This window comes from Engystomops pustulosus, chromosome 11 (assembly GCF_040894005.1).
Source record: "Engystomops pustulosus chromosome 11, aEngPut4.maternal, whole genome shotgun sequence".
Lineage (NCBI taxonomy): Eukaryota > Metazoa > Chordata > Amphibia > Anura > Leptodactylidae > Engystomops > Engystomops pustulosus.
Window position 1 is genome coordinate 55,592,250 of NC_092421.1, and position 26,562 is coordinate 55,618,811.

Here is a 26,562-nt window from a genome sequence, read left to right on the forward strand (position 1 = left end):
TAAGTGATGAGTTATTTATTTGGTATAAGATTTCCATTTTTGCCATGAAAATTTGGTTTATTAACATCACATTGTTCTAGATTCTTCCACTAGGGGGCACCGCTTTATTTGCATTGCGATAACTACACAAATTGTAATTTAAACGCAGCCTTATAGTGGGGTAGTAATTCGGAAAATGTGATGGGTGGTCTTCTCAAAGAGGTGGTCAGTAAAATACTGTATATATATGGAGCATAATGCATAATCAATGCAAAAGATACTAATTGTATAAAATGTATAGTTTATAAAGTCTTCTATGAGGCATGTGCTTAAGATGGAGGGAGCACCAAGTCCAAAATAAAAGTAAGATTAAGAAAACCAATTCGTTCATAGAATACAAAGGAAGAAAGGCTTCACTTATAAATCTCCTGCATTCACAGAATACAGAATTGTTACATTTTAGTAAATACATATAAGTATTGGATACTCTTCTTGTTAGGTGTCTGCATCTCTATATGACTGTGTTATGACCATCACAAACCTCCGGCACACATTACATTACTGATTTACCCTTCTTCAGGCTTCTGATCATAAATTTCTGAACAATATTAACTAGAAGAGATAGAAAGAATATTAGAGCCACGTAGAAAGCGTCAACTTACTTGAATCCTCTGGTAAGGATGGCAATTTATAAACTGATTTACAAGGATTATGTATGGAGAATGTGATCTGTAATAAGCATTTATGAATGTATGTGCCATGTTATAAAGTTTATGGTTATTGTTCATTTTACTGTAACTATCTGTCTTTTCGGAAAATATATCCAAAAACAAATAAAATGTAACATGTATAAAGGGGTTTTCTCACTGAGATACAGATCTCCTATAAACTGAATAGGGGATACAATTGTGATAGTCCAAATGGTGGTGATCTATGATCACACATTTACACAGACCTGCTCCACTCCCGGTGCGTGCACCTCCAAGAATGCCTTGCTTCTCTTTCAGATGCAGAAAAAAGATACAGATGAGGTTCGCACTCTTGCTTGTTCGTGGTAAAAATCTTTATCTTTATTCGATCATGGATACAGCAGTTTACAAAGAGGAAAGAAATCTGACGCGTTTCTGACCCTTTCGGTCCTTAGTCATAGATGACTAAGGACCGAAAGGGTCAGAAACGCGTCAGATTTCTTTCCTCTTTGTAAACTGCTGTATCCATGATCGAATAAAGATAAAGATACAATTGTGATCTTTAGGATCTGACCTCTGGGAGCCATCTTTAAGGCAATCTCTTACTTTGGCCATGCAAAACTGCAGCCAGTGTTAGGTACCAGCCCTGCTTCAATTCTAGTGCCAATGGTTCTGCTGCAGCTAACCCGTAGTGATTACTCCCTGTGTGTCACCAGTGTTACGTTTTCCCCAATCCACAGGGTAGGGGATTAATTGCTGATAGTTGGGGTTTCCAGGACCCCCACAGATAACAAGAACGAGGCCTGTTGTACCCCAAATTAATGGAGCGGCATAGAGCATACGTGCCATCACTCTATTCACTGTCTATGGCACTGATGAAAGTAGTAACTCACTGCGCTCTGCTATCCATGCCAGTGCCATAGAGATGAATAGAGCAGCAGACACATGAGAAACCAGCTGCTCTGTTCATTAAGGGGCACAACCGGCCCCCATTCTCATGATCACTAATGGGACACCCAGTGATCATCTGTTATCCCTTATACTGTGGAAAGGAGAAAACTTAATGTTTTACTTGATTTGACTGGACGATCACTTTAAGGTGGCTCACTGTAGATACAGTTCAGATATTCCTAATTAGTGAAATGGGGGGTCAGTAGAACAACTGAACAACAACAAAAACAACAAAAAACTATAAATATGTATCTTGTATTAAATATAATACTGTATTTCTTGAACAAAACTGTCTAGTAAAAGCACTTTCCATAAATGACGCCTTCTTCTCCTGGTGGCTGCTGGCATCACATTTGCAGTACAACAGCCGGTGATTTACTTCCATGAATTCTTCCCCATGTCACAAACTTCTGCAGCATCTAAAAGATTTCCTAATACTCATATATGGTGAGGGGGGGGGGGGGGAGCTGCGCAATGACTGCCGCTAGGTCTTATTTTCAGGGGAGGTCTTATATTTCTAAGCCTAAACAAATTTGTTCTAGGTCTTATTTTCAGGGGATGTCTTATTTTAGGGGAAACAGGGTAGAAGCAATATATAAAATGTGAACAGGGACCTACCCATGCTAAAGACAATGGGGCAGAGGCTGGGGCAAAGCTAAAGTGCCAGACACAACCACAGGATTGATTTTTTTTTCTAAAGCTCAAGTTCACTAAAGGTAATCCAAACAGGATTTGGGGAACCTTCAAATATAGGATCAGATTATAAACAGAATAAATTGGATTGGTCACTAAATCCTTCTTAACAGTGACAGGCTTTCCACTGAGTGAGGTGTCACTGTGACAGTGCAGAGCTGAATGCTGAGACAAAGTTTTCCTCTGAAAGCTTAAAAAGTTATATTTAGGGGGTTAAACTTAAAGGGGTTGTCCACTTTCGGCAAATATTTGCTATTGGCTGTGTAATGAAGAGTTATACAATTTTCCAATACTGTATACTTTTTCTTTCAATTCCTCATGGATTTCTAGATGTAGCCTAAATGGCCTCTTATGCTACATAATAATGACATCTCTGGATGGATGAATAAATGAAAACCCCTTAGCGATACCTTTATCTGCTTCGCCCTGTGAGGGGGACTTGCTCCTTCTCTTGGAGTCTGGAGTAGATGTCTCCTTACTGGTGGTTCCATTCTGTTTTCCATGGCTGCCTCGGAAGAATAAATTCATGAAGGTCTTGGACCGTTGTAGGCCTGAACTTTCCGTAGTTGTTTTCTTCTCCTTCTTCTTCTTCTTTCTGGCCTCTAAAACATGGTCATTTAAAAAGGAGATTAGCAATTTGTATTTACTTTATTCTTAGATGACTTTTCATTATCAAATAAAAAATCTAAGGGCAGTCATAGACATTAGACCGTGATTTCCCAGATTTGCAGGTCAGTCCTGGGCATCAAGAGATAGGTTCCACATAATTTCTAGTAAAATCCCATCCATTAGACTTCTGTACCTGTTGTGTGGCCAGAAGGCACGTCATGGTGATGTCAGTTTGTTTCCCGACAAAAAGTTGCACAAGATGCAACTTTGTTCCTCTTTCAACAACCTAAAAGTTGTGGTAGTTGGGTTCCTTCATCCAGGCTAATGGTTCAGTTTACTTCCCTAATCTTCTCGGAAAGGCAAGCTAGGCCACCACCCAGGGCACTTGCTTTGCCATCCCCCTTCTAGCTATTTCCTACATAATCTCTCCTTACTACTCTATTATGGAAAGTCATATAGTTGGGTGGCCTAAACCATAAAATATTGGAATTTTAAGCCTGTTCTCCCCAAATCAGCAAATTTAGATGACTTTAAAGGATAAATGTAAAGTTTATAAAGTTTTTTCCTATAGCTGCAATAACGGAAAACTAACATTTTTCCAATATACTTTCACTACCTTATTGCAGCTGTTTTTCTATTATCGTCCTGCTTCAGCCCTCTCCTATCAGCCTGGCATTCTGGTTGCTAAGAACGATTCACAGAGTGAAAGAGGAGGGAACAGGAGATGCAGTGTACAGAGCGAGGGGTCACAGAAGGGTGAGGGGGTGGGGCTATGCACTGTGATTGTTCTGGTCTCTGCTCAGTATTGACAGGAAGCAGCAGTGGATCCATCACTATTTCTGTGTGCTACGTCTCCTCCGTTCTCTGTACTGCCCCCCCCCCCCCACACACACACACACACATCCAGTGTCCTGGGTTAAAAGCAGAGTGATAGCATCAGTAGAACAGCCTGGCTGACACATGCATCACAGTGTGTAAAGTAGTCATAAGGCTGTATTAGATGACCCTAACTCTTCATAGGTGTATATGTGTGTGTAATAATCTCTAAGTGCCAGAAAGGAGAGCTCAGCATTATGGGAAGTGAGGGAAGTTGCTCTGACCTCAATTCCCTTCTATGATGTCACCACAAGGAAATGCCCACCCACTTCAGGAGAAGTCCACCCTGATAGACATACCAGGATGGATCTCAGGATAGGAAAAAGCCATCAGCATAATAAAGGTGTCAATGGAATTATTGTCAAAGGCTCTCTCCAGCTATGCTGAAACAATTTTATGTAAAGTTTAAGAGAAAATTTAACCGGCTCGCGACCGCCCGCCGTGTATTCACGGCGGCGGCCGCGTTCCGATGCATGGAGAGGGCTCGCGGGCCGAGCCCTCTCCATAGCCGGTAAGTCTCTACTGCATATTGCAGCAAAGGCTTACCGGTAACACCCGCGATCGGTGCCGGCACCGATCGCGGGTGTTTTCTTGCTGACCGCCGCCGGCTGACCACCGCCGGCAGATGGGCGCCGCCATCTTTCCGAGGATCGCCGCTCCCCGATGACGTCACGTCACGATGACTGTCACCTTGGTAGCTTCGGGTCTCAGCTTTGTATGAGGAGTAAAATCCCCATATACTGCCATACTGTAGTATGGCAGTATATGGTAGGATCGATCAGACAACCTAGGGTTAAAGTACCCTAGGGAGTCTGAAAAATAGTAAAAAAAAAAAAAAAAGTAAAAAAAAAAAATTATAATAAAAAAACCTAAAAATTCAAATCACCCCCCTTTCCCTAGAACTGATATAAATATAAATAAACAGTAAAAATCACACATTAAACACATTAGGTATCGCCACGTCTGAAAATACCTGATCTATCAAAATATAATAACGATTTTTCACTGCGTTTAACCCCGTAACGGAAAATCGTGCCCAAAGTCAAAACTGGCACTTTTTTGCCATTTAAAAAAAAATGTAAAATTCTATAAAAAGTGATCAAAAGGTCGTACAGTCCTAAAATAATATCATTGAAAACATCATCAAAAGTCGCAAAAGATGACACCACCCTCAACTCCATACAATGAAGTATGGAAAAGTTATAAGCACAAGAAGACGGCAAAATAAAAAAAAAAATTTTGTTCATGAGGTTTTAATTTTTGTAAATGTATGAAAACATTATAAAACCTATACAAATTTGGTATCCCTGTAATCGTACTGACCCAAAGAATAAATTAGATGCGTCATTTGTGGCGTAAAGTGAAAGCCGTAATATCCAAGCCCACAAGAATACGACACAAATGTGTTTTTTCACCATTTTCACTGCATTTGTAATTTTTTTCCTGCTTCCCAGTACATGGCATGGAATATTCAATGCGATCAATATGAAGTGCAATTTGTTACGCAAAAAACGAGCTGTCACATAGCTTTTTATGTGTAAAAATAAAAAAGTTATAGATTTTTGAAGGTGGGGAGTGAAAAATGGAAATGAAGAAACGGTAAAGGGTTTAACTTTAACCAGTTAAAGAAATTTACCATCAAAATCAAGCATTATAAACAGGTGATCTTAATCATAGAGCCAGGGAAGATGACTGTGGTAATGTCCAGCAGAAACAGCGTGCCGCATGTAGATTCATGGTCAATGTTGTAAAATAGAACTCTATCCACATCTATACATTGCATCAGGTGAGAAATTTGATAAATCTGATATTTAAAGGACACCTGTTATCAGGTCTCTGTCACTATTTCTGGCACCACTACTAGAGATGAGCGAGTATACTCGTCCGAGCTTGATGCTCGTTCGAGTATTAAGGTACTCGAAACGGCTCGTTGCTCGGACGAGTATTTCCCCTGCTCGAGATCGAGCATTTAATTAAACAAACACAGTGAAGAATAATGAAGAATAGAATAAAAACAGTGAACACAGGATCATTTAAGTGAAAAACACAGTGAAGAACACAGTGAAGAATAGATTACAGATGTTCGGCACATCTGCTTACTTGTCGGAAGATACACGCGGAACGGGGAGACATCAAGCACCAGGGAGACATTGGGCGCAGCAGGGAGACATCGGGCGCAGCAGAGACACATCGGGCGCAGCAGAGACACATCGGGCGCAGCAGAGACACATTGGGCGCAGCAGAGACACATTGGGCGCAGCAGGGAGACATCGCACGCAGCAGGGAGACATCGGGCAGCAGGGAGACATCGGGCAGCAGGGAGACATCGGGGAGACTTCAGTGGAAGAAGAGGAGCGGATCCCGGGACAGCGTATCTCCCGACAAGTAAGCAGATGTGCCGAACATCTGCAATCTATTCTTCACTGTGTTTTTCACTTAAATGATCCTGTGTTCACTGTTTTTATTCTATTCTTCACTGTTCTTCACATCTGATAACTTGTCGGGAGATAATATACGCGCGGAACAGTGAAGAATAGATTGCAGATGTTTGCATACATCTGCTAACTTATCAGAAGACATTCTTTTTCAATTAAATAACACATTTTATTCCCGAACCATGGTCCCTTTGAAAAATGCTCGAGTCTCCCCTTGACTTCAATGGGGCTCGTTATTCGAGACGAGCACTCGAGCATCTGGAAAAGTTCGTCTCGAATAACGAGCACCCGAGCATTTTAGTGCTCGCTCATCTCTAATAGTAAAGCATTTCTAGTGTCTGTGCTGCATCTGCTGACATGCTGCATCCTCCTAATACACATGTGTGAGACACAGATATCAGCTATACAAGTACCTGACATGTTCTGCTATACACATGGCTGCATCCTGGAGCAGTTGTATGTCATACATATACAGGCTTTAGGTGGCGCTAGCACCAGGCAGCACATAGAGGAGCCAGCATCAGGAGTGTCACATCATTACACAGGCTTTCAGTCATTTGTATAGGAGTATCTCATACACACACAGGCTGCAAGGAGCCAGCACCAGGAGTGTCACATCCTTATACAGGCTGTCAGTCATTTGTATAGGAGTATCTCATACACACACAGGCTGCAAGGGGCGCCAGCACCAGGAAGCACATAGAGGAGCGCTCATCTCTCCAGAGGGAGTACCCTTTTTTCCTCCTTTCCATCTGCGCTCCAGCAGTCATAGCACCGCATCTCATCTCCATTTCCACTTATACCTTGCAATCCGTGCCTGATGAACGTCTGAATTTCTAAGAACCAAGCGTTGCAAAAAAACTCAATTTTTGACCTAAAAGGAGTGCCAAGTTATCTCTTTTCTTTATCTCCAATTATACATGCACTAATTCTCCATCCCAAGGGCCGCCATCTTTTTTTTCGATCGCCACGCCCCCGAACGTCATCGGGGGGGCGGCGGTCGGTTACCATGGTAGCCTCGGGTCGTCTTTTGACACGAGGCTACATGGTTTATGCAGGTTCGTTACAATGAGCCAGTGGCTCATTGTAATGTATGACCTGCAAAAATGCCATATATTGCAATACTGTAGTATTGCAGTATATGGTAGGAGCGATCTGACCATCTAGGGTTAATGTACCCTAGATGGTCTAAAAAATAGTGAAAAAAAAAAGAAAAAAAAAAGTTTCAAAAATAAAAAAAATTAATAAAATATTAAAAGTTCAAATCACCCCCCTTTCCCTAGAACGGATATAAAACATAACAAACAGTAAAATTCACAGACATATTAGGTATCGCCGCGTCCCAAAATGCCGGATCTATCAAAATATAAAAACGGTTACGGCCGGCGGTGACCTACGAGGCGGGAAATGGCGCCCAAATGTCCGAAATGCGACTTTTACACCTTTTTACATAACATAAAAAATGAAATAAAAAATTATCAAAATGTCGCACAGACCTCAAAATGGTAGCAATGAAAACATCACCTCATTTCGCAAAAAATGAAACCTCACACATTTCCGTGCACCAAAGTATGAAAAAGTTATTAGCGTCAGAAGATGGCAAAATTTTTTTTTTCTTTTTTGTACACATTTGTTTAATTTTTGAAAATGTATTAAAACACAATAAAACCTATATAAATTTGGTATCACCGCGATCGCACTGAGCCAAAGAATAAAGTAGGCATGTTATTTGGAGCGAAGAGTGAAAATCGTAAAAACTGAGCCCACAAGCACGTGCGTTTTTTTTTCAATTTTTCCACATTTGGAATTTTTTTTCAGCTTCGCAGTACACGGCATGTTAAAATAAATAACATTACGGGAAAGTAAAATTTGTTACGCACAAAATAAGCCCTCACACAGGTCTGTACACGGAAAAATGAAAAAGTTATGGATTTTTGAAGTTGGAGAGCGAGAAATTAGCCGAAAAACCCTCCGTCCTTAAGGGGTTAATACATACAACATGGATAGAGCATATACACAAACTTCCAGAAAACTCACCCCACAGAGTTATGTAGCTTTGAGATCTCTTGATGGGCTTTCGAGGTTTGCTGAGTGCTAATAACAAGGCTGTTTTTGGAGATTCTGAGCTGGGGACCTCTCCTGATGACTTCCTTTGCTTCTTCTTAAACTGGGACTCAAGAAAACTTTCTGATCTTATGGCAGTGTCTTTAAGACGAACAGTGGGATAAACAGTCCTTTTGGTTTCACTTACGAGCATCCCCAACTTCTGAGATCCATCTGGATCCATCAGCTCTGATGAAGACATGTTGGGGTCTGTTTGTATGGCAGTCTCTGACCGGTCCAAGTAACTGGTCTCAAGTAAAGATTCAGTAGAAATGCCAACATCGATCAATGCTGGTTCGTACAAGGCCGGGCTGGATATAAGTGCTTGATGGTACCCATTAACACAACCCGGAGGAGGTCCGGAGGAATAGGAAGAAATAGAAGAGCTGGTTTCTGATGCTTGAGATAGCTGCTGCAATTGGCCATTGGTTACTAGTAAAAGGGAAAAAACAGAATAATGTTGATATAATATCTATCTATCTATCTATCTATCTATCTATCTAATCTCCCCTATAAAAAGACATTGGCCCACATTTATTAATGTCTCTGCACCAGTATTCAGTATGTTTATGAATCTTAGCATGCCTAATATTGTTTTACCAGACATAGCTTTATGCGTATGGTAATGGTCATGTGTGGTACTGCAGATCAGTGTAAGCGCTATTGAAATGGAACAAAATGAGCAAATGAAGAGAGCAGATCTTTCTGAAGAACAACTGCAACATTTTTTTTTCACAAATCGATAACTCTTGTGATGTAGGACAACTTTGCTTATTACTTTCATTATCTATGTCAGCAGTTTATTTGCTATCCTCCTCATTGTAGCCTGTCCCTGCAGTAGCTGTCTCCCCTGGATGATGCTACACTTCCTGCTTGCTCTGGAGTGAGGAGGGAGGTCATGTGATGCTCCTTGTGTATAGCTAGCTTTGTATCTACAGTGACACAGATGCAAAAGTCTCCTGCAAAGAATACTGAGGTAGAAGGGCTCCCCTGCTTCCTAGCAGTCCCTTCAACCCAGTCTGTCTCTCTCCCCAAGCTGTTTTATCCACTCCTCTGCAGCAACAGTAATTGTTTCACTGCTGGTTTCTACTACTTATTATTTGCCCAATACCCTATGTGTTGAAAGCTGTCAGGCTCGTACTGTATGTACACACTTGTAAAAATCTCACTTAATGTCAGAAACCTAATGTAGCAGCACAGTTAGCTTAGAACAAAAAAGGCCATAACTCTGTAAAGAAAAGGGGATTGGGCATTGTTCTCTTCGTTTGGAAAGGGGGATAACACATGATATTTTGTTATAAATCATTAAAAAGCAGAATTACACTTTAAGGGATATTATAGTAAAGTGGCCACAATTGAGGCATAATTTTGAAAACCAGTATTCTATCCTTCTGCATCTCAGATTCTGATAAAGTTCCCATGTTGTGTCCGCCTCAATAGATTCCCTTAAAGAAGTGGATGAATATTCATCAGTACTTTTCTAAAATGTCAGGAAACCCTATATAAGAACTGTCTATATTCTCTAAAGGAGATCCTTGCTGCAGGATTCCCTTCCTGTTTTATTATTCAGTACTTACATCGATTAAACCAACAATACTCTGCAATCATCTCCTTGTACGCAGGGTACATCCCCATCTCCTGGAAGATAAAGGTGGACACAACGAATAGAAAAGATAATAAAATACGAATAGACCTGCAAATATGAGATGAGCTGCAGAAAGTAAAACCTGATAGGTCTGTGTGATGAATAATACATTGCTCTTCACAGATGAAATCGTATACACAGAACCTTAAGTAAGTGACCCTGTAGTGCCTTGAGACACAGCCTGCGTGGTGCTTGATTATTCCCGTCGCTTTATTGTGGAGGTAATTAGAGGTAAGTCACTTACCAGAAACAGACACAGGTTTTCACTGATCACTCAAACTCTCAGAAGGTACTTAAAGTTTTCCAGTAATTTTTTTGGGGTACACATATTATTCCCATAAGAACATAATATTACCCTATATACTCGAGTATAAGCCGAGACCCCTTATTTTAACACAAAAAAATGGAAAAACCTATTGAATTGAGTATAAGCCGAGGGTGGGAAATGCATTGGTCACAGCCTCCCCAGTATATAGCCTGCCCGCCCCCTGTAGTGTATAGCCAGCACATGCCCCCTAGTATATAGCCTGCAGGCCCTGCCCCCAGTATAATGCATGTAGGGGAAAAACAAACAGTGTTTTCACCTTCCAACGCCCCTGGCAGGTCCTCTTCTATACAGCGATGCTGTAGGGATTGGATCCGTGTCGCAGGAGCTGATGCCGGAGCATCGCGGTATAGAAGAGGACATGTGTTTGTGTGTGTGTGTGTGGGGGGGGCTTTTGAAGGGGAGTACACTGGTTTTTTCTTGACTCGAGTATAAGCCGAGGTGAGGTTTTCAGCACATTTTTTGTGCTGAAAAACTCGGCTTATACTTTAGTACAGGTCTTTAATAAATAGTGATGGCTGCTGTGTGTCTCTTAGACTGATCCCTGTACACAGGCAGTGATGTTACCGCCACCTACGTCCTTCGAACGACCCAGGCGCCATTGTCTAAGCTTGGGTCAAAGAGAAAAGTGTGGGAGCGATGAGGAGCTGGCTGCAGGGAGCACTGGTAAGTGAAGTTTTGGCTGTGGCTACCTATCTACTGGGGGACATGTGCTGTGGCTACCTATCTACTTGGGGCATGTGCTGTGGCTACCTATATACTGAGGGACATGTGCTACAGCTACCTATCAACTTGGGGGCATGTGCTGTGGCTACCTATCTACTGGTCCGGGGTCACGATGGGAGGTCAACACTTGGGAAGGAAACACTGTGGAAAGTTTCCTCATAGGCATGAAGCACTAAGATCCGATGGGCAATGCTGGGAGTTTTAAATCTGCAAGTGGCGCAAGAGCTGGCCAGCCGGGACGGGAGCTGGAAAGTGGTGAGTTGAGTGAGCTTTGAAAGGGGCGCTTCCCTGGAGAGGGGCACGAGACCTAGATTGCAGGGGCACCCGTGACACTGGGACTAACTATCTACTGGGGAGCATGTGCATATGGTACAGCTCTTACAGAATAACATTTTAAAATATGTGGCGTTCATGGCTCTCTCAGCCAAAAAGGTTCCTGACCCCTGCTCTAGTATATACGGTATGTTGGTTTATTCATTACTAAGATGTAGGCCCCCTACATACAAATGTTCTTTTGGACCGTGTGTCCCAGAGATTTCTATGATTTCATGCACATGACTGTGGTTTCCATCGCTACTTGCCGGCTGAGCTGAAAACTCAGAGTAGGCCCTATTACAGCCTGCTTTTCTACTGTCATCGGTGAGTAAGAGACATATGGAGAAGACATGATCCACAGGATTCCTCTTTAGTTATGACATATGCAGAAAAACTGGTTTTAAAGGAGAGGAATTATACATGTGCAACACCCCTGCCAATGCGTAGGTAAGGGAGTGCTTGCGAATAAGGCCCTCTATCTGTAGGATCTCTCTAGAGGAGTCTGATCAACTCACTTTTAGGGTAGTACAGTCATTGTAAGGCAATTAGCAGTGGTAGACCCTGTCTGTACAGCAAGGATTAACAGGGTATGTGTTTTGATTTACCAATCCAATTGTATTCCAATCTGTAAACTGGAGTGTGATTGGAGAGTGAGCCACCACCTGACCAGGGAATAACAAAACCCCTGTACAGGAAGGGGCAAGTCCTCTTGGAACCTAAGTCTCTTACCAGAGACGCCTCTTGGAACCCGCTCTCCTAGAGAGCACACACTTCTTAGAGCACAGGCTCTTACCACAGGCCTCAGCTCTCAATATAGAGCACAGACTGTCAGTGACCAGAGAGATAGTGTGACACACCTCCATAGCCAAAACACAGAACACCCAGGACAAAGCTGCAGCTTCCATATCTGGACACAGCTACCTCTCAGCCTGCACCTACTACCAGGCTGGTGAATCTACTCCTGAGCATCACTCTCCATGACCACTCCAGTAATCCGGAATCTACAACAATCCGGCATCTGTAACCAGATCGTTTGGCTCGTTGCCTACAGTTGTTCGAATAAAGAACTGTGAGTTATTTTTGCATAACGTTGCCTCCGTCTGTTCCCTGGATATGACTGTATCACCATCACCGGCGCCCCATCCATTACCCAGGGACTCATACTACAGACATTAAAGGTGTTGCTCCTGGGAGATCCAAGTACATCAGCCTCTCCCTCATTTAATTTCTTGCACACAACACCTGCTGGAAACCTGCCAAGCTATAGGAAAGCCATCCAGTCCCCATACAAAGTACAGACCACAGTGTGCCTAGGCCGCAACCGCCAGCAACTCCGGTATTCTGGGCCCCGGCTGCCTCCAGGCCCCAAGAACGGGCTAGGCCCCAGTAGGGGATGTTGCACATGGCTAGATCTACAGTGCAATGAAACTAAGGCCTATGTCATGAGTCAAAGTAGTGGCCAATGCTCAATTTCCTTCAAAGAGTTTAGACAACCCACAGCCTCCTCTCTTCTAAAATCAACTTTAAAAAATATCCAAATGAGTCTCTAGGGTTATGGGTGGTATTACCAAAGCCGTTCCGTGCTGCAGCTTCACAGTCTGTTACACTGTGCAGGAGCACTCTCATCCTTCTACTGTGTGAGATTAAAACAAGCAGTGGAAGGGGGAAAGTGCAGAGGGAACAGGAGGAGACGATTTCCTACACAGTGTAACAGCATCTGAAGCTATATATTGGCTATATCTTTAGATCAATCTTTTTCCTTGTTGTAGTCATCAGGACTTCTGGGACCCAAAGCGAATAGCTTATTTGGCCTAGGAAAGCTGCAGTCAGCAAAACTTTTTGGAACGTGCAGTGTTACATGGCAGAGATTTAGATGAAATGGTGACCAGCTCCACCAGAACAGGGAATTTTCCTATAGACCTGATGGAGGGTGTCCAAAGTGGAGAACCCTACTGCATGATGTACACATGTCTTAATAGGGCACATAAACAGGGATTACCTTTTTTGGAACAATCTCAACAAATACAGAGATGACAGTGACATATAACTGGTCAAATACATGAATGGGTTCCAATAAATAAATAGAATGTATTACCTTGATTGTGAGCATGATGTGCGTTAACCCCTTTAGCACTTCGACCGCTTTACTATGGCTTATGTCTTCAAAGTTAACTCCATTGGCTGCAAGAACTTGATCTCCAACTTTTATGCCCCTTTCTTCAGCTATTCCCCCCGGGTCAACTCTGAGGACAAAATAGAATTAAACATGGCAAGAAATAATAAATGGGAGGATAAATACACATTTAGACTACAGCAGATCTCATCTTATAGATACTCTAATAATACTGGCCTCGAGAATAACAATGGGACCCTATAGACAACTTTCTAATGAAGGGCTGAAAAGTAGGATCCAGAAATGATTAAAAAAAGGTTAGAACTTAAAACTGTGGAACAAGCTTTTACAAATACAGTACTACAAATCAGTTCATTGCAGATGCCGATCTATGAGCTTAAATAAATAACATAGGGGTATTTTATTTAGAATTTTCACTTACTTAGAAACAAAGATCCCAAGTCCAAATTCTTTCCCCCCTCTAATGTTGAACCCCCAGCAGGTGTCATCAGAGGACGTGTAGAGATGGATGATTCTTCTCATTCCATCTTCGGAGCTGCTTTCTGATGGCGTTGAACTTCCCTTCTCTACTATAAGTCTCTTATGTAGCACATCTACCCTAAAGAACATAAAAGGGAGTTTTATCAACAAATGTAAAGGCAGTCTAAAACAATACATACAATTTTCATGAACTCTAAAAGGCTCTGACCTGGCTAGGAGCGCTTCCGGATGTACTAAAAGGCCGCAGAGGGGGTGAGAATAATTAAGAGTGGTGTATTAATAGGCAGTTATCTTATTATTAAAGGGAACCTGTCACCTCATACAGCTAGCGACAGGATACAATAGAGCCTTTTTAACTAAATTACACCCTTCTTATAACTAAAAATAGTTTCCCTCACATCCCTATAAAATCAATTTTATTGTCTTACCTGGCATCAGAGGGGGTGTGTCCTGCTCGGACAGCCCCTCCCATCTACTCCTCCCCAAATCTTATGCCTCATCACTATTCAGTAATTCATGTCATATTACCAGAGTGATGTCATCAAAGGTTCTTTACCCAATAACATTATCATCAACCTCATGTATATGTCTGATCACATGAAATTACAGCATGGACCTTTAATCCTCCCCCTCCTCCATGTAGGAATTATGTGATTTTATGTGACCAGATACATACATGGGTTAGATTTTATTGAATAATTGAACATTTTCACAGAAATAGCCAATAGCAGTACTATAACAATATAACATGGTCGTGGAAAGTGCACAATAAATTCAATTTCAGTAAGTTCATGTAGGACCTTCAAGAGTAGTATCAGAACATACATGAGGGGTAAACAATATATTGGTCTGGCAAAGAATCTGTCATCATCAAAAAATAACAGGAGAGCAAGGACTATAGGTAGCACCTTCTGCTTTCTGACCTCTACGCCCTGTTATTACTGTGTATAGAGACTTTACTTCTGTAAAGTAGCGTTTAATCATTTAGGAGAAATAAACACAAAGGAAAAACAATATATAAGAAATGAAGTTATATGAAGTACCGTATACTCGAGTATAAGCCGAGACCCCTAATTTTACCACAAATCCCGGTAAAACCTATATTTTTTTTACTCAAGCCGAGTTTGGGTTTCCAGCAAATTTTTTTTGTGCTGAAAAACTAGGCTTATACTCGAGTATATATGGTATTTATTTTTGGTAGGTTAATTTGAATGGCAGGTTCTCTTTAAGACATATTATTAAGACATATGTATGTTATTAAAGGAATATTATTTTGGCAATAAAATTTTATTTATCTACAGGATAGGGAGTAACAGCTCAAACTGTGTGGACACTTCTGCTGAAACCCCCACTGATCCTAAAAATGTTGGTTCCCAATCTCTCTGTTTAAAAGGAGAGTAGATCAGCCAAGATAAAGCCAAGTGCTAGGAAATGATATAAATACCAGATCAGAGGTGGTGTAACACCAGGAACACTGCTGGGCAGTATTATGGGAGTGACTATCACTTCTCACCACATTGCCGTACATGGTGTAGTGGTTGTACTTGGCATTGCAGCCTAATCCCAATGATTCCAATGTGGCTCAACTGCAGCATGGCCTATAGCAGCCTTCACTAGAGTACAATGGACAAGGCTTGGATATGACACATGGCCAGGGGCTGTAACTACAGTGATAGCAGCCATAGCAGCCGCTATGGGGCCCGCAGTGTCAGGGGGCCCCATCATCCGACCTGGCACAATAAATCATGGAGGATGTGCACCATTATAACTATATTGTACTGCACATGTCCAGCATAATGTATATAGCATATACTGTGATGTATATATGCAGTATCTGTGATGTGTATATGGTCTGTATGAGTATGTTGCATATGGCACTGTATGTATGTGTATATGCACATGAGTGTATTTATATGTGATTGTAACTCGCATGTGTGAGTATACTAATATGTATATTTTTTAAGTGGGAAGGGGGGCCCCAAGCAGTAGCCTGCTAGGGGGCCCTGCCTCTCCTAGTTACGCCACTGCACATGGCCCTTGTTGTTTTAAATTATGGTCATTCATATTATAATCCCATAAAACTCTGGCATGTAACAGCACCTGTGCACATCCCTCCATAGCTGGAGATTACCCCAGACATAGCAGACAGCATCTGAGTCACATTTTTCTCTGGTCAGAGTTCATGCTCACACGAGCCCTTGTACTGTGGTGAAAGCAGATACTGTGGTCCTCTAATGAACCTGACACGCTCTCTTTGGTCCATAGACGTGGTACATTGTGATTTTTGGTTACCTAGAATGGCTGACAATGAATGGGAGGATGTGAGTGAAGAGTACGGCTCTGCTTACCATGTGGTCTTTTCTCTGGAGAACTTAATCCCTGGCACTTTTCCCATCCGTCTCACCATCATACGTAGACGGTTGTTCCCGGTCAGAACTTTGACAGCGCTTCCCATGGTAATATTTTCTAAGCTGATACCATTCACCTCTGCAATCTTATCTCCGACACAGAGCCCGGCCATATCTGCAAGTATGGAGTAAGAGCATGTTATATCCTATGTACTGCTAGGGCACAATACTGCGCTCTTAACTTCTGTAAAATCTGTAACAGTGCCCGGCACTTACATACAACCTATTAGACAGTATGATATTGTTTGTGAACCTACGGCACCGTTACCAGAGTAGCCCTCTCTTTGGCCAGGTGGACGGTCACCCCAGCAAACTGTTCACCAGGGTGAGATTATCATTGTAGCTGTTGGACCTCCTGCTCTAGGCCCATAATTCTTCCAGTTAAGTGGGCCCAGGAGGGAAAACTAATAAAAAATTTCCCATCATTCTTTCAAAGATATTGGTGTCCAGGAAGGGTCGATACCATTAAAAGCTTTAGCAGAGCGGGGAGCAATAGTTATCTTAGGCCGCTTCCTTTGGTGGACCCTAGGCATGTATTTTTCTCATAACCCGACATGCAGAGACTTAAAGGGATTTCAAGTTCTTGATCAGCAGTTGTGTTTAAAGGGGGGTCCCATGTTCAAGACTTTTGCTCAAGGACCACTGGTATACATTAATATACACTCTTAACAATATGAACTGATTGCTACCATATTGTTTTTTAAAATGTGTTCTGCATTAGCCTATTATCCTAGGCACACAGTTTAATGTAATGTGACCCTGACTGCCAGATCAGATAAGGACATGGCTTACATACTGTTCACATCATGTTTAGGCCGCCCCTATTGTTTGTATTATTTGTATACAAACAAATTCAGGTAACCTGTCACCAAGTTTTACGCCACAAAACTACTGCCCCCCCTCAGGTACAGGTTTTTAATTTCTTTTCTAGAATTCTTTCTGCAATGTGAAATCCCATCCACTGACCTACAGTATAGAAAAAAAATCTCCCCCATAGTTAGGCAAATATGACTCTTCTCGCCTCATTTTCACATGCAATAAGTCATGTTTAGTGGTTGCAGTGGTTGTTCTTAGAACCTAGAAACCTGCATTTTGTGTTATATAAAAGATAAGAATCACATTTTTCAGATTACACCAGACTTGTGGTTCTGTGAGCTTCAGAACTGGACATACAGTTAGTTAAAAAATAACCAGGACCTGGATCTTTATCAGCAGCTTGTACTTCCAACTATGGACCACATTTATTAATAGTGAGGCAAACTGCACGTCTCACTAGTTTGAAGAGTACACCGGATTAATGAAGAGCAGCGAGCGGTCTTCATTAATCTGGCCCTCCCTGCACGAGCCCAAATGCTTAAACTGGCATTTTTTTTCCGGTGCACTCAGTTTAATTATATCACCATAACTGTGGTGCACGGTGCGAATATGCACTTGACGGCCCCTTGTCGGACATAGCGCAGCTGTGAAACAAAACTGGCACAAACAATTCATTCAAGTATATGTGCAAACAGTTTGCTTTAATAAATGTGTGTGTCAGGTTCACTGGGGAGAATGCTAGGACTTCTGATTCTTCTGGTGGTGCTAGCAGCGTTCTCTCACCTCCGGCGTGTATCCGCGCAAACTCCCCCTCTTGTCCGCTACCAGCGGTCTCTGGCGTGCGCCCCGGGCAGCGGCTGCTAAGACCTCGCACTGTCTAGGAGTTGTGTTCTGGATTGCTGGGAGTTGTGGTACCTCTGCTGGGAGTTGTGGTACCTTCTGGCTGTATAAATTGCAGCTTCACTAGTCCCCTGTGCCAGGGTTTGAAATCCCTTCATCACTTGCTCTTTGCTATAGGTTTGATTTGCTCTGTGTTCTGTATTGTTGTGATCTCGGCTAGTTTTTTGACATTGACTCTTTGTTTACTGACTTTGCTCTTGACGTACCCTCTCGTTGTGACTCCGGCTAGTTTACCATTCTTTTGTGTTTTATGTTAGTCAGTCTGTTCGTGTTTCCCTTCCCACACTTATCCAGTGTATTTCGAGTCTTCTAATAGTCACCCCATGGTTTAGCGGGGGGGGGGGGGGGTAATAGGAAGGGACAGAGGTTGGGGCAAGCTCAGGGCACACTATCCCCTGTCTTCTGTGTTACCCAATCCTAACAGCGGGCCTCTGTCTTTAGCGGCCAATATCTCTGGTTCTGCCATATCTCAGCCATAACCCAGAAAATGAGATCACTAAGAAGTGAGAAGTGTCATATTTCCCCTAGTTTGGGGGATTTTTTTTTTTTATAGGTAAACGAGTGAGATTTCACATAAAAAGGGAATCCTAGAAAGAACTATTAAAAATGCTACTGGAGAGCGCTTGTAGTTTAGTGGGGTTAAAACTGGTGACAGGTTTTTCTCTTTAGGTTTCAGACAGCTTTTCCAGAGTTTTATGTTTAATGCAACAATGAAAAGTACTTTTCTATCACAAAATAATGGAAAGATTATAGACCCAAACGTTCCACTGATATCCAAGGTATTCAGTCATTGTGGAACTGAACATCTGGGTTACAATGATTTTCTATAGGAAAACTTGCATTAATAGATACAAGTGGCTTGGACTACAAGCATGTTCCTGAATGAAGCTTATAAATCCTAGCACTGTATTACACTGCACTGTAATACATATCAGGCTATGCAATCAGTGTATACATGTATCTTACCCGCACTGCTTCCTTCTTCCACCTTACTGACAAATATCCCCAGCCCATGTTCTGAACCTCCCCGAATACTGAAGCCCAATCTTCCATCAGGGGTTTTATCCACTGTGATAGCGAGGATTGAATCACTTTCATCACTGTTGGCTACAAAGAGATTGTTACAGTAATTATTATTAATACTAATAAAAATGAACATTTGCTGCAAATATAGGCATGAAGTGACACAACAGCCAGGAAATATCTTACAAAATCTAAACATTAAAAATAAATAAAAACTTTACATGAGAAAACATGACCTCAAAATGTGGCAATATATGAGGGGGTTAGGGGACCTCCATTTTAAAAAAAAATGCATGTGGAAGCCCCTCTGCCTGATGTAACCTCACTTCAGCACAGGAAGTTCCAACACACAGTGTGGGGAGGAAGTGCTGCTGCACAGTGCAACAGCCTGTGAAGCTACAGCATGAAGGGGCTCTGGTGACAAACCCAGAGCCCTTCTGTTTTATTAGCATAATTTTAAAAGTTGATTTTAGAAGGAAGAAAGCCATGGATAACAAATATAAGAAGATTACCACAGTTACAGTGTCTGGATCTATGAGTAAAGTCCCTGGTTTATCATTATGGATAATAGATTTAATAATAATAATCAAATCCACAGCACTTTACAAATCAGATTTCCTTTAAAGTAGAGAGGACCTCCGATTGAGTGTGTGCATCTGAACCATGAAGTCGATCTTTTAATAGGATGGGTGGAGGTTTGTGGACATAAACTATGTGTGGACACCCCTGTGTGTGGAGCTTGCATATGGGACCTGGAGACAGCAATGTTGTGCAGGCACTGTCAGCATGACAAGCAGTGCAGGGAACAGTGTGCTGCTGAGATTAATTGGTGCCTTGGTATTAGGGTTGCTCTATTCGTTATATACTCCATTAAGCCATTTATAGGGACTCTGTAACCAGATTTTACTGCATTAAAATCTATCCTGTATACCTATAAAAAAATATCCTCCAAAGTCATGTGAAAATGAGTAAAGAAGAGTCATATTTGCCTGAGATGAGTCAAGTTTAGAGGCTGCAGGGGAAGTATCAGTATCCTATCATCACTTCTACATGATCTTGGTGTCACATAAAGAAAAAAATCTAATCATTCAGATCACATCAGGCTTGTGGTTCTGTAATCTATAAAACAGATTAGGAAGCTAAAGAGATACCGTATTTGGAAATACAGATAAATGTGCAGATAAAAATGTGCAGATAAAATCTAATTCCTTCACTGTATCACCAGTTTTATACCTAACCGCAAGCCATGTGTCATCTAATGTCATGTCAGCTTAAAGATTCTTATCTTGAATATGACACGAGAAGCATTTTCCTAGGTACTATAGATCCAGAGATGGGGGCGTTTGAGGTGATGCTCCCGTAGCAGGCTCTATACGTGAATCATCTAGAGCAAAATAAGACTCTTCTTCTCTGCTCATTTTCACATGATTTCTTAGAAAAGTTTTTATGGGTCAAGATTTCAAAAGAAGAAGTTCTCGAAAGAACATCTCATAACCTACCTAAGGCAGCTAGTTGTTTAACCCCTTAACGAAGTGCGACGTATTTATAACTCACGTCGGCTGCTATATAAATTTGGTATCCCTGTGACCGTACTAACCTAAAGAATAAAGGAGACATGACATTTGGGGCGCATATTGAGTGCTGTGAAATCCAAGCCCACAAGAAAACGGTGTAAATGCTTTTGACTTGATTTCCTGCTTCTCAGGACACGGCATGGAATATTAAATGGAAGTTCAATTAGTCACACAGAAACTGTTTTAGAAATATTGGGGCTTATTTACTAAGGGTCGCGGATCGCACTTTCGTCAGGCTATTCATGGTTTTCGGGATTTGCGCAGCTTTGACAGGTATTTAACAGGGGTTTGTGCTGGGATTGTGTCGCACCTGATCGGATTTTGGTGCAGATGTGCTGCTTTCATGCGACAGAAATCAGGGGGCGTGCTGTCAGAAGATCCGACTGATTCGGGCGCACTATCTTAGTGAATCGCGGCAGACTGCATTATCTTCGGACAATGCACTTTTGTGAACTCTACAGAACCGGGTAAGTTTATGTGCCCCATTAGCTCCAGAATGTGTGGCACAAGTCTTTTCTAGTTAGAATCAGAAGATTGGCACAAACCTACCCTAATATGTCCATTAATTTTTCTGATATTTCACAGGCAGGGCACTGACTATGTTAGTTAAAAAAAGCCAAGGACTTACCTTCTAGAGGAGAATTTATCAGAATCACCCTTCCCATGGGAGAAGTGGCTCGCAGCCCCTTTGGGTGCCCATTTCCTGGCCTGTTCAGCTTTCTAAATAGATGCCGAGCCCGAATTGAGGAATCCCTCCTGGAAGTACTAGGGAAGTCATCATTGGTCATCTCATTGTCATCCACTTCAATAGCATGTGCCATGGCGGAGGAACGTGAGGGCAAGTCATAGGGATCCTAGAGTTTGGTAGATGAGGTGGGTGAAGAAAATCCTGTGTGCTTATAGTTAAGAAATTCCCTCATGTCATCTCCCACCAGAAGAGATATATGCTGAACATAGTGAGTAGCAGCATGTCTTCAGGCCATGAAGGGGATTGCTGTCTTGGCCATTGTAAACACCGTTCAAGAAATGACCGTGATCAATACTGGAAGAACAGAGAACATTTATATTAGAAATAAGTACATTTCTGTGCATTGAATATATACGACATAGGTGACCCACAGTCTAACCTTAGCATCAGATTTTCATCTGATTATGTATTTGCATGTAAAAAGTTGTAAAATTGCTAGGGCTCTTACAGAAAGCCAATGAGGCACACCTACACAGACATTGTAAGACACATAGAGAAAGCCTGCGAGTCCTGCTGCTCCCCTGGTACAAGAAGAGAAAGCGTGTGAGTCCTGCTGCTCCCCTGGTACACATAGAGAAAGCCTGTGAGTCCTGCTCCTACCCTGGTACACAAAGAGAAAGCCTGTGAGTCCTGCTGCTTGCCAGGTACAAGTAGAGAAAGCCTGTGAGTCTTGCTGCTCCCCTGGTAGAAGAAGAGAAAGCCTGTGAGTCCTGCTGCTCCCCTGGTACACATAGAGAAAGCCTGTGAGTCCTTCTGCTACTCTGGTACTCATAGAGAAAGCCTGTGAGTCCTGCTGCTCCCCTGGTACAAGAAGAGAAAGCCTGTGACTCCTGTTGCTCCATTGGTACAAGACAAGAAAGTATTTGAGTCCTGCTGCTCCCCTTGTACACATAGAGAAAGCCTATGAGTCCTGCTGCTCCCTTGGTAAAAGAAGAGAAAGCCTGTGAGCCCTGCTGATCCCCTGGTACACATAGACATGGGGCTGCCCCATGTGCCGCCATCTTTTTGAAGCCACCAGCATGGATGGGTCAACACCTGTGATCGTTGCTGGGACCGATCGCAGGTGTAAGCGGTAAATGTTTGCCCATGAGCCCTCTCCAAGCACCCGCAGCCGACGCGTTGCGTAGTATTAATGGTGCACGTTGGAAAGGGGTGAATACAAGGCCTGCAACTGCTGCAGAAACATTCCCTTTCTTTTAATTTTTCATGCATTGCAGCCAATTGGTAAGGTCAAAAAAGTTACTTTTTTGGTCATTAATGTACACTCTGCATCCCATCATGAAAAATACTGAAATATACATATTTTTTTCTAATCATAAATATTTAGACCCTTTGCTGTGACAATCATATTTTACTCACATACCGTCCATTTCCTTGTGATCCTCCTTGAGATGTTTCTACTCCATCATTAGAGTCCAGCTGTGTTTAATTAAACTGACTGGACTTGTTTAGGAAAGGTACACACCTGCCTATAAGACCTTACGGTGCATGTCAGAGCACATGAGAATCATGAGGTCTAAGGTACTGCCCAAAGAGCTCCGAGACAGAACTGTGGCAAGTCACAGATCAGGCCAAGGTTACAAAAGAATTTCTGCAAGACTCAAGGTTCCTAAGAGTACAGTGGCCTCCAAAGCTGGAGCACAGTTCCAAAGCTGCTTCTATTCAATACTGACCAAAGGGGCTGAATACTTATGACCATGTGATATTTAAGTTTTTCTTGTTCAATAAATTAACGAAAATATCTACATATCTGTTTTTTTTCTGTCAAGATCGAGGTAGAGTGTACAATAATGAGCAAATAAATAACTTTTTTGATCTTACCAATTGGATGCAATGAAACAAAGAGTAAAAAAATTAAAGGGTCTGAATACTTTCTGTATCCACTGTATCTTTTTAAAACTTAATCTGTGGCCTATTCTTTGTTCCACATATTTTGTCATCTAATCTTTCTGAGTATGTGGTAGAAGGTGCTGTGGAGTGCAGTCCTACAGAGAACACCAGGTCACCTGTAGATGCGGCACTTCTGGAAGATATACCTTGCTCCCTAAATAATTAACAGGAGACTCTGGCTTCCTGCACACTCCGAGTAAGGAGAGCTGAGGAGCGGATGAGTATTTGGTTCCAAAATGTGGATTATGACTCACTTGTACCATAAAGTCACATGAAACCTCTGTTTCCGATATGGAGACATAATCATCAAAAAAACAACACAAATATTAAAAAAAAGTAACAAACAATTCAACTATCATTGTAACCCATCTGTAAAATAAGTGACATGTACAATATTGATAGGAATAATATTACAGTATAATATATAAGAAGATAATGCTTCATTTTTGTGCTATCTATGTTACATATATGCCTCAATATAACTGAATATGTAGCAGCTGCAAAGTCCGCTCTCTGCGCGATGACGGCCTGGATCATATGACAGGTTGCTGTTACACTTCATAGCACTGTATAACAAATACAATGGGTGGTAGCTGTTTAACCTATTCACTTCCATAGAAAAATATCCTCCACTGACTCTCCTAAGAACATATTCTTCTAAATGAACCCCCTTCTAAGTCAAACAAAGACTTCTCATGTTGGATCGAGTAGTACATCACCTTTTATTGATTCCTATAATAGTCAATTGAATAGGATAGACAACCTGTTCATTTATCATAAAGGGAGTCTATACATAGCTAATGGCATATCGGTAGCATAGACTGTTTCTTGCTGCTCCATGGGTCCATACAGACTGCATGGAGGCCAGTTCAGCAAACTACAACTCAGCCCTATTTGAGGCTATGGAGATGCAGTACATGCAGGTTCACAAAGGTCATGGACTTTGACCTAGTTCTTTTACTAGATCAGAAAATGCTGGCCCAATCCTGTTGATAGATTCAAGTTCATGTCCCATTTGAAGCTACGGAGTACCAAATTTCCATCAGTTGTGTCTGGCTCATAGGGGCTCATGTATCACTGTATTTCTGCTGCTTTTTTCAATGTTGTCTGCTGCTGGTACACAGTTTTTTTGGTGGTTTAAGACTTTTTTGCTAAATGCATGGAAGTAAGTATGGGTCAGTTGTACCTTGTGCCTAAAAAGTCTCTAATTTACTCAAAAATAGGGAGCGAAGAAGGTGCAAATCAAAGAAAACTTCTGTCTTGCAAAGATACTTTAGGAACACTGCAGCAGACACACACATTGGTGAACGTGTTAACACCCCGGCTTAGGTACAAAAAATAAAACAATGTGCAAATAAAATTTAAAATAGAAAAAATAGTCAAAATTAAGATACAAGTCCCCTATTGATTATAAGCTCCTAAATGCAGGGCCCTTATTCCTATTTATATTCCTATATATAAGCAAAGATTCATATCTACAGGGAGAAATTCAGCAATTGATGAAGGAGTAGGACTCCCAGTCCTCAACAAGTGACATGCTGATATGCCTTAAATTTAGTAAAATATTGGACTCTAAATAGAGATATAGTCCTAAAATGTTAAAGGACAGTATCCATATACTGAGTGTGTGTAACCGCTGTCTATGTACCGTATGTCTTAGAATGTTTTGTTACTTGATCTTTCTTGTCTCCACTTGATAATAAGAGACGTAGTATGAGAATTGCTCATTCACAACCTGGTCACACACAATACACTGCCTTAGGCTACACCACACGTCTCCACATCTAACAGCAGGAATTTACATTACATTTACAATTAAATAATCCTACTGCTACCCCAAAAACATGGAAATGTTTTACTATAAACTGTTACTTTTCCCAAAAACATAATTTCTAGGGGTCATTTATTATGGCATTTATTTTTCCTTTCTGCACCTTTTGCACCTGAATTTATGAAGTCGCCATAATGTGTTCTCCAACACTCTTGGCTTGTTCTATTTTTGGGCGCAAAATTTTGGCGCTGCATGTGAATTTGCGCCACTAGTTTTTTGGGTGCAAAAAGAGAGCAGCTAAATGCAAGTCTAGGGAGTTCTTTAGTGCGTGCGCCAATCCATGAGTCCCTTGCACCACAAACTTACATCCCACTGCAAAATATAGCACGGTTCCTGCGCCACACTGCGCCAAAGTTAATAAAGGCCCCTCATTCTCTTACATATTTTTTATTTCTTATATGTGTTTAGCTTTATATACATGGTATCATTGTTTGCACCAACTCCTGGATTCACATCTCAGATAATGAGCCAGAACTTTCTTTGCAGGGATGAATAGACACAATGTAGCACCAGGATCACTTCATGAAGAGGCGGCTTGTTTACTTGGCTGCTTATTATCTTACATTGTTTCAATGTAATAAATGAATAATATAGACAGTAACCAAATGCAAACATGACCACAGATGTAGTTTACTGGGATTAAATAGGATGAATGACTCCACAGTTATGAAGAATAACTATAAGAAGGTGGCAGTATAACACTATTCCATGCATTATGATAACAGATCTGATGCCACTCTTGTAGCACATGCACAAGGCTCAAGAAGAGAAGTCTTTGAAGAGGAAAAAACTATGACAAGCAGAACATTCACTTACTTTATATTTGTCTTGCAGGTGGATAATCTGATGCTGTGCTGCTTCCACTGACTGCTGTGTTACATCACAAGCCTGCACTGTACATGTGTAATGTGACAGGTGCACCCCAGCGCCCTCTAGTGGCTAATATCAACCAATAGGAGGAGCAACCCTGTCAGGCTTTTTGCAAGCAAGGTTGTACACACACTATGTACTACACAGCTACAGTCATTAGTTAGAGAAAGAAGGCAGAGCAATGCAAAAAAAATTAAAAAAAGGGGGCTATATGGAAGTGAAAAGAAAAGGCTGTTCTTTGTCCAATGGTTGTATCTGGTATTGCAGCTCAGTTCCAAATGCTATGAAACATTGTGACACTGAATGATGAGACATTTCCTTACTTTGTTCACTGCTGAACTGTTAACAATTCCAGCTACAGTGTGGTAACTTTTACCCATGGAGATTCTCCACATTATCCTGTCCTCTCTTGCATTTGTCTTTCAAGGGTGACCAATCTTCTTGGGGGATGTGAATGAGTTTGTGATGTTGTAAAGATACAATATTCTTGAAATCACAGACTTGGAACAAAGCAACTTCTCTGGGTCATCCTTTAGCACCAG

General features: G+C 41.6%; 1 protein-coding gene across 2 annotated transcripts in view; it reads right to left on the reverse strand.

Annotated features, from left to right (window-relative positions):
* The window catches only part of PDZD7 (PDZ domain containing 7), a 51,187-nt gene extending 25,051 nt beyond the window's left edge, over positions 1-26,136 (reverse strand). The window contains exons 1-10 of one of the 2 annotated variants that reach the window (XM_072129995.1): positions 25,967-26,136; positions 21,310-21,723; positions 19,051-19,191; positions 16,309-16,483; positions 13,902-14,078; positions 13,442-13,589; positions 9,913-9,973; positions 8,270-8,767; positions 2,723-2,914; positions 550-591 (exon numbers count right to left, since the gene is read on the reverse strand). In XM_072129995.1, the coding sequence (XP_071986096.1) occupies positions 550-591; positions 2,723-2,914; positions 8,270-8,767; positions 9,913-9,973; positions 13,442-13,589; positions 13,902-14,078; positions 16,309-16,483; positions 19,051-19,191; positions 21,310-21,502 (1,627 nt within the window). In that variant the 5' untranslated portion in view covers positions 21,503-21,723; positions 25,967-26,136. The remainder of the gene's footprint in view (positions 1-549; positions 592-2,722; positions 2,915-8,269; positions 8,768-9,912; positions 9,974-13,441; positions 13,590-13,901; positions 14,079-16,308; positions 16,484-19,050; positions 19,192-21,309; positions 21,724-25,966) is intronic. The other variant, XM_072129996.1, reaches the window with a different exon arrangement.
* Between the last annotated feature and the right edge of the window lie 426 nt (positions 26,137-26,562).